The sequence below is a fragment of the Microtus ochrogaster genome, linkage group LG4 (assembly GCF_000317375.1).
Source record: "Microtus ochrogaster isolate Prairie Vole_2 linkage group LG4, MicOch1.0, whole genome shotgun sequence".
Classification (NCBI taxonomy): Eukaryota; Metazoa; Chordata; class Mammalia; order Rodentia; family Cricetidae; genus Microtus; species Microtus ochrogaster.
In genome coordinates, this window is record NC_022030.1 from 66,060,494 (window position 1) to 66,069,557 (window position 9,064).

Consider the following 9,064-nt stretch of genomic DNA (forward strand, 5'->3'; position numbering starts at 1 on the left):
AGAGCATCACACATGAGCAGAGCATCACACATGAGCAGAGCATCACACATGAGCAGAGCATCTTTTAGTCCCATCACGCCCCCTCCCCACTTCCCTCTCATGCCCGCTTCTCCCCCAGAAAACAACCTTCCCAATACCCAGGTGACTTTATTCCCGGGGCCCTGCTGGTTCTGCCATCTGCCCTCAGAGCTTGCTTCTGTTTGTTTCCTTTGTTGTCATGGGACTGTCACACTGAACACCGTGTCACTTGTGTGCCCTTGATAAGAGCAGGGTTGAATAATATTTCTGGTTTGTTGTTTGTTTGTTTGTTTTATAGGATTTCATTTTGAAGCCCTTGCTGGCTTAGAACTCACTCTGTAGACCAAGTTGGCCTGAACTCATAGAGATCTGCCTGCCTCTGCCTCCCGAGTGCTGGGATTAAAGGGGTACTTCACTAAACCTGGCTTGAATAATATATTTTTTCACTGAACTGAGGATGTTGAGAGAGAACAGTTAGGATGTTTCATGTTTACTATCATTTCTATGCCGAGCCTCTTTCCCGGTTATATTTGCTCTGTGCTGAATAGTCTGATGTTTTTGTTCTTTCTCCTTATCTTCCTTGGTGACTTTGAAGACAGAGGTTCTGTTTTAACCGCGGAATTCAACAAACATCAGTCATATAGAATAGGTTTCACTATGACATTTTCCTGTATGTTCGTGTATTTTGGTCATACTCAGCCATGTTATCTCATATATCCTGCTGAGTCCCCTTTCTCTTCTTCACTAGTTCCTCTCTGCTCTCACAGATACCTATTTTTAGTAGTCAGTGGTTACTTGAAGGCTCTTTAAAAAAAAATCCTACATTTGGCCTGGTGAAATGGCTCAGTGAGTGAAGGCCCTTGCAAGGCTGATAGCCTGCGCCAATCCCAGGGGACCCACGTGGTGGGAGAAGAGAACCCGCTGGCATAAGCTGCCTCTGACTTGCACACATTTGCTGTGGCACATGTACACACACACACAATAATAAAAATTAAAGTCTTGCACTTTCTGCTTTGTTCGCCATCAGTTTCTTGGGTGTCTAGTGCTGTCTTAGCATCTGCTTCTGACATGGAGGGACTCAGTCACCTACTGTGTGGTCTGTCAATTGCTGCAGGCCTGGGTTGGCTGGAGCAGAAGGTGCCATAGCTCCAGGCCTTACATTGAGTATCAACTGGTCTTTATAAGTTCTTGTCTTCTCTGAGGATGGCTGTTTCATCTCTTTCCCAGAGTACACTTATGCTATTTTATCGTATTTCTGTGAAGACTCGGTTTTTTAAAGTTTCTTTTTATTTAAAAAAAAGATTTCTTTGTTTTCATCTTATTTGTTTGAGAGATTGCTGCTTGTATATGTGTACCACGGGCCAGAAGAGGGTGTCCAATCCCCAGGGAGTTACATACCATCACCACTCCATGTGGGTTCTGGGAAATGAACTCAGGTCCTCTGTAGGAGCAGTAAGTGCTCTTAACCACTGAGCCATCACCTCAGCCCCCCACTCCTGAAGAGCCTTTAAAAGATGAATTCCCCTCAACCATCAAAGGGAATTGAGAGGATTAATATCTCAGACCCCCAGTAACCCTGCCGTTGCTGGACGTGACTGTCTTCAGCCCGGTCCCTTTACATCTGTTTGTTGAGAGCTTCAGAGATAACCTTCTGAGAAGGACCCATGTGAAGTCTTTCAGAAATTAAAATGGGACCTTTAGGGCAGTTCTACTGGGCATGGCAACAGGTGAATCTTGTCTAACACACACAGAGAGCAGTGTCTATGTGGACACATCCCAGCAGCCTTAGATCATAACTTTGTTTATTTATTGAGACAAAGTTTCTCTGTGTAACAGCTCTAGCTGTCCTGGAACTCACTCTGTAGATGAGGTTGGCCTTGAACTCACAGAGATTAAAGACATACACCACCATCGCCCTGCTTAGATCATAGCTTTAGACCAGACCAATTTTTTTTCCTTCTGCTATCTGCTGCTTCTTTCTCTTCTCCCTCTCTCCTTCCCTTCCAACCTTCTTTGCCTTTTGCGGGTGGTCTATATTGTGCACGTACAGTCCAGTCTTGAACCCCTGAGCTCAAGTGACCCTCCTACCTCTGCTCCCAAGTGCTGAGATCACAAGTGTGCCCCACCACATCCAGCTGTTTTGTGGGTAAGTGTGGGGGCCGGTGCACACATATGCAGGCCCAAGGCCATTGTCAGGTGTCTTTTCTCTATCTTTCTCCACCTTTATGTTTTAGACACGGTCTCTCACTGGAACTGAGGCTCAGGCTGGCTGGCTATGAGCACCAGGGATCCACCTGTCTCCACCCTTCACCAAAGCTGGGGTTACAGGCACACACCACTATGCTGGGGCTTTCTTGATGGGGTCTGGGGTTCTAAACTCAGGTCCTTGTGCTTGGATGGCAGGCACTTTACCAATGGGCCATCTTCCCAAGTCCCAAATGTTTCTTTCTCCCTAATTTTGTGGCATTTTCCTGAGCATGATCTTGTCCCAGACACATACGCGTGCCCAGAGGTTTTTTTTGTTTTTCTTCTTTTTGCTTATCTTTGTAGTCCTTGGTTTTCTGCTGTTAGTGATCTCAGTAGTAACTGTCATAAGTTTATCATCTCTTTTATTGTGACATGGTTCCTTCAGTACAGCAGTGGACACAGGCCTGCTTTTGTCATGACTCCAAAGTCTACCTTGCAGCTTCCAAGTCAGGCTAGCTATTTTTGAGACTGGCCTATGGCACTCTAAGCGTTTTTGTCCGGAGGAAACAGCCTGCCATTTTGCATTACTTTTAAGCCTCCTCCAGCAGGACTTTTCTACCATTCTGCCCTTAGCAGAGTTACATGGGAGTCCTGAGCTTGAGGACCCTTGCCCGAGGTTCCCCTGCACAACCCTAGGAGGCACTTACGACGTCACAGTGGTCCTGCCTAAGTTGGGGCTATTATTGCTGTTATGAAACACCATAGGGAGGAAAAGCAACTTGGGGAGGAAAGGTTTATATTACTCACAGTTCCCTATAACATGTTGTTCATCATCAAAAGCAGTGAGGGCAGGAACTCAAACAGAGAAGGAACCTGAATGGAGGCAGGAGCTGATGCAGAGGCCATGGAGGGGGTGCTGCATACTGGTTTGCTTCTCTAGCTTGTTCAGACGACTTTCTTATAGAACCCAGACAACCAACCCAGTGACGGCCCCACCCACAATGGGCTGGGACCTCCCCCATCAACCATTAATTAGGGAAATACTGGTTTGCCTACAGCCCGATCTCGTGGAGGCATTTTCTCAATTGAGGTTCCCTCCTCTCTGATGATTTTAACTCGTGTCACGTGGACACAAAACCAGCCAGCACAGGTCTAAAGCACTCGTCACGGGAGAGGTGCCTTCGTGGGTCTCTGTGGCATGAACCGAAGAAAAGTCTCTTAGGAAACCACCTGAGTCAAGCGGTGTACCTTAAACTTTTATTGAGCTAGCCCTGTCTGTCTATAAAAATGTCTGCATGTCTATATGTATAATTTTTTTCTCTTAAATGGGAGTTATGAAGAGTGTGAGAATGGCATTTTACTTAGAATCTTTAAAATACCCAAATTTGGGTCTAGGTCAGGATGGGGTAGGGACAATGGGTAATGAGCTGGCTGTGCAAGGGTGCAGATCTGAGTTCAGATCCCCAGCAAGCACATAAAAGCTCGGCATGGTGGAGCGCATCTGTAACCCCCGGGGAGTTCCAGATTCAGCAAGGGACTCTATCTCAAAAATCAAACCAGGCGGGGGTGGAGGAAAAGAGGTGAAGAGTGTTGGAGAAAGATCCTCAACACTGACCAGCCTCCTCTGCCTCCGCACCCACACACACATGTACACACACGCACACACGTGTTCACATGTGCATACAAATGTACACACATGCATACACCTCCACCACTTCCCATCCAAAAATGTCCAAGTCTTTCCTTCTCACAGGCTCCCTCAAAATCTGTAGTAATGAGAGAGAGCCAAGGAACGAGAATTCTTTTGGCAGTGACGATGTAGCGAAGAAATAAGCCACAAGGATGCGTGATGTGGAGTTCTTTGTTACTCAGGAAGACAGTCGGAGGCCTAAATGTTTGCTAATAGGCTTCTGGTTGAATGAGTGATGTTCGGGCTACACAATGACTTCAGGGAGGCTATTAGAGAGAATGAGAGAACTGAGTCATATATACATTGTTCACTGGAAAAGCAAGGGACAGAACTGTAGGTATAGTGGTTATTTTTTTTTATTTCAAAGACGCCATACTTATGTATATGTATAAAAACATGATTGTAACTAGAAACTCCTGGAGAAAACTTCCAAGCAGCCGTTGCACATGGTTACCTCTGGAAAGCACTACTGAGACCTTGGGGCACAATGCAGACATGCACTTTTGTATTCTTTAGATATTTTTTTTTTTTTTTTGGTTTTTCGAGACAGGGTTTTTCTGTAGCTTTGGAGCCTGTCCTGAAACTAGCTCTTGTAGACCAGGCTGGCCTCGAACTCCCAGAGATCCACCTGGCTCTGCCTCCCGAGTGCTGGGATTAAAGGCGTGCGCCACCACCGCCCGGCTCTTTAGATATTTTATTGATGCTCAAATTTATTTTTCTCAGCTATAAATGCATTCTAGTATAATAGCATAAGCTGAAAGCAACATCCTGACCACGGGTGCAGGGTCCTCTCTGGCGGCTGGTTTTGTTGACGCCCCTTCTCTTGGGATCTCTCTCCTGGTAGCCAGGACCTCGGGGAGAGTGAAGGAGGGGCGATAGAGTTGGAGCAGACCTCAGCTGCACTTGTCCCCGAGGTGCCCGCTGTTGAGGCGGTTAGAGAAGAGCCGGGTGGAGACCACCTTTCCATGCAGTGCCCTGTACACCCGTGAACTCCGCCACCCAGTGTCCAGGGCCTGGGGCATCAGCAGTTTGGTCTCGCTTGAGGGAGACGAAAGAGGGGATGCGAGAGAGTGAGAGAGGAAAGGTGGGCAGAGGTGGATGAGTGAAGGAAGTGGGCATTAGGCCCTGTTTCATCATTTCTCTAGAAGTCAAGTTCTAGAGCCTGGGTTTTTAATCCATTCCAGAGATACCTTCCTTTATACTGAATCCCACAATGACAATCTTACCCTCCTATGGTGACAGACTCGTGGCAAGACCTGGTTAGAGCCTGCCCAGGCCATGTCCCTGGGAAAGCACACCTCAGCCTCGGCTCTCTTGTCCTTAGCTTCCACTTGTCAAAGGTGCTTTCGCCGTCCTAGGCAGACCTCAGGCTCGCACTGCATTCCCTCTGGGAACTGGGAATGTCCCTTCTTCCATGAAAGTCATTTTCTGCCTGGACTTCTCTTCAGCACAGCAGAGGCTGGAGTTGCTCCAGGTTTTTCATCTCAAGCCCCCCAGAAAGAAAGGGCCCAGGCTTGCATCTGATTGTTTTTCATTGCCTCTGAACGGGTCATAGGCCTTGCCTTGAACCTGTGGATAAATCAAGTCCTGTGTCCAGGGGGGATGTGATGTGTTGATTGGGGTCACCCCTGCAGTCAGAGGGGGAGTCAGCTGTCCAATCAAGAAAGTGGGTGAAGGAAAGTGAAGGAAGTGAAGGGGAGCTGGGGTCTGGAAATAGCACCCCAGTACTTCCTCTTTCCTTCCTTCTTCCCCTTCCCTCCCCTCCCGTCCTCTCTCCTCCCCTCCCCTCCCCTCCCCTCCCCAGTCTGTATTACTGGAGACTGACCCAGAGGTGCCGGATATGCTAGGCAGATGCTCCCTTCCTGAGCTAGATCCCCAGGCTCCTTTCTACTTCTTTTTTTTTCTTTTTTTTTTTCCTTTCTACTTCTTAATTTTGAGTCAAGGCCTCACTCAGCTGCAGAGCTAGTCTTCAGCATGTGATCCTCTTGTCCCAGCTCCACCCTCTTGCCGGTTTCTGGGTTACAGGTTCACACCACAGATGCGCACCACCCCAGGTCCAGCAGTTTTCAACGATGCGGGATTCTCTCTTTGCTTAAACCAGCTTGATTCAGAGTCTGCGTTGTTTCTTGTTTCAATAGGAGTTCTGATGGAAAAAAAGGAGAGACTCATATACAGAAGAGTCCATTTTGTAGGTGTGTGTGCGTGTGTGTGCATGTGCGCATGCGTGTGCATGTGTGAGTGAAATGAGTGGAATGCCATGCAAACGGTCCCAATGGTTTTGTTTTATGATGGGTGAGAACACGGTCTTTGAGCCATCCTACTCAGTGAGTCTAATGGTCAATAAATCACATTAGCTCTTCAACATTTCATTACAAAACAGGCTTTGTGAGGCTAATACAAGAGTCTAAACATGCTAAGACAAGCTAGGCTAAGCTATGGTGTTTGATTAGATCCAGTAACATGTATTTGTTTTGACTGACAATATGTTCAGCTTAGAATGGGTTTAGCGGACACAAACCCATAGTAAATCAAGAGACATCTGTAAGAGGGAGTAACTGGATATTGGGGCGGCAGGATTAAAAGTAATTTTTCTGTTATTCATTTAGACTTATATTTATGTGCATGAGTCCTTTTCCTCTATGTATGTAAGTGCACCATGCACATGCTTGATGCCTGTAGAGGTTAGATGAGGGCATTGGACCCTCTAGAACTGGAGTCACAGATGGTTGTAAGCCTCCATGTGGGTCCTGGGAATCAAACTCAGGTCCTCTGTGCGAGCAGCCAGTGCTCTAACACCTCTCTAGCCCAAGTTTTCATTTTTTAACTGAAATTTAATTTTTTGAGATGGTTTTAGTATGTATTTCTGGCTGGTCAACTTCAAACTCATCTCTGTGCCTGCCCCTGCCTCCTGCATGCTGGGGATTAAAGGTGTGCATCACCACAGCTAGCTTAAAATGTGCAGCCCTGGCTGGCACTCACTCTCAGTTTACTTTGGCTCCTTCAGAATATCCTAACAGTATGTGCTGCTCCAATGGACTTCTTTCTTTTTCTTTTTTCATTTATTTGTGATTATGTGTATGCATGTGTATCATGCGTGCACATATTTATGTGTGTGTGTGTGTGTGTGTGTGTGTGCTGCTCAGAGGTTGATAACAGATGTTTCTTTCAATCACCCTTCACTTTATATACTGAGACAGACTCTCTCTCCTTGAACTCAGAGCTCATCAATTTACCAATTTGGCTACTCTAATTAACCAGCTTGTTCTAAGATTCTTGGTCCCCCACTTCCATGCAACACTATGCCCATCCAGTGTTTTAGGGATTCTGGGGACCTAAACTCCATCTTCATACTTGCATGGCAAGTGCTTTACCCCCAAGCCATCTCCCCAACCCCTTGCTCAGTATTTATTACTTTGCAGTGCATCAAGCATGGGTTGCTAAGGGCTCATCATTCTCTGCCAGGTTGTCTTAGTTGTTCATCAGTTCAAGGGGGTGAGAGGAACTCTCTTTTCTGCTGTTGGTGTTGCAGGCAAGAACATGAGCCGCCTAAACACAAGCGACAGCTGCTCGTTCGTTGACGTGGATAAGATGATGAGTACCTTGCAGCTGGCAGTCCACATCCCCACCTTCCTCCTGGGCCTGGTCCTCAATCTCTTGGCTATCCGAGGCTTCAGTACCTTTCTGAGGAAGAAGCAGCCAGAATACATTGCCACTTCCATCTACATGATTAACTTGGCCGTCTTCGACTTACTGCTGGTGCTCTCCCTCCCGTTCAAGATGGTCCTGCCGCAACTGGAATCCCCTTCCCGAGGCTTCTGCACGCTGGTGGAGTGCCTCTACTTCATCAGCATGTACGGCAGTATTTTCACCATCTGCTTCATCAGCCTGGACAGGTTCCTGGCCATGCAGTACCCGCTCCTGGTCAGCTACTTCCGGTCCCCCAGGAAGACCTTTGGGATCTGCTGCATCCTCTGGATCCTGGTATGGATAGGAAGCATCCCTATCTACACTTTCCACAGGGAAGTGGAGAAGTACAAATGCTTCCACAACATGTCCGACGGCACCTGGAGTGCCAGGGTCTTCTTCCCGCTCGAGATCTTTGGCTTCCTCCTTCCCATGAGCATCATGGGCTTTTGTTCCTATAGGAGCATCCGCATCCTGATGGGCCGTAGGGAGTACACTCAAGACTGGGTCCGGCAGAGAGCCTGCATCTGGACCATCGCTATCAACCTTGTTATCTTCGTGATCTCCTTTCTGCCGGTGCACTTGGGCTTCTTCCTGCAGTTCCTGGTGAGGAACAGCTTTATCTCGGAGTGCAGAGTCAAGCAGAGCATCAGCTTGTTCCTGCAGCTGTCCCTGTGTTTCTCCAATATCAACTGCTGCCTCGATGTTTTCTGCTATTACTTTGTCATCAAAGAATTTCGCATGGGCATCAAGGCCCACCGGCCTTCCAGAGTCCAGCTGGTCCACCAGGACACCACGATCTCCAGGGGTTAAGGGAAGGTACCCCAAGGGAGGGAAATCCCAGTCCCAAATTCTCATAAGAAACATCCTGTGCCTCTTTGACATTCGCTGGCTACCATCTTTGTTCTTTATACCCACCCCTAAGACCTTTCCACAGCATCTGGACGGCTGACGTATGTCACCCTTGGTTTGCGTTTGCTAAAGAGCCAGGTGGCTTCTTCACTTCCAAAATGTAGAAAGCAGAAGAATCAAGAAAAAAAAAAGAAAATGTAACTTTACTTTAGAAGCCTGTTTCTCAGCTTTCCCATCTTTCCATTCTGTTGGAAGAGTCGAGAAAGGGAGAGACGGAGAAAGGCGTAGGGCTGGGATTCGAGAGCATTTTGGTAGAGATACAGGGAGAGGGAAGAAACATGCCTTCAATATGGAGCAAGCTTGCACTTTTCCCCAGACCCTTCCGAAGCTCTGTTGGCAATGACTCTACAGAAATGATGACAAAGAGGGCTTTTAAGAGCTGAAAAGATTTCCTTCCAGCCCTAGAAAGGTGCAAGAGGCCATCCAAACCTTCTCATACCCTTGAGACGGACTAGATGGAGGGAGGGGGCTGTGTGAGGCAGGCCACAGGGAAGCAGGAGACACTATGGGGCCAATGGGGCCAGGCTGGAAAGAGGGCAAAATGGAAAAGGTCTAGAATATACTCAGGGAAGG

General features: G+C 47.5%; 1 protein-coding gene across 1 annotated transcript; it reads left to right on the forward strand.

The window, feature by feature from the left end:
• The first annotated feature begins 7,432 nt into the window (after positions 1 to 7,432).
• Gpr55 (G protein-coupled receptor 55) lies at positions 7,433 to 8,392 on the forward strand. The gene has a single exon (XM_005361772.2). It carries the CDS (start codon positions 7,433 to 7,435, stop codon positions 8,390 to 8,392), a length of 960 nt encoding a protein of 319 aa, XP_005361829.1.
• Positions 8,393 to 9,064: the final 672 nt, after the last annotated feature.

Coding starts and splice junctions, on each gene's coding strand:
- Gpr55 (XM_005361772.2), top strand. CDS start 7,433: ATGAGCCGCCTAAACACAAGCGACAGCTGCTCGTTCGTTGACGTGGAT.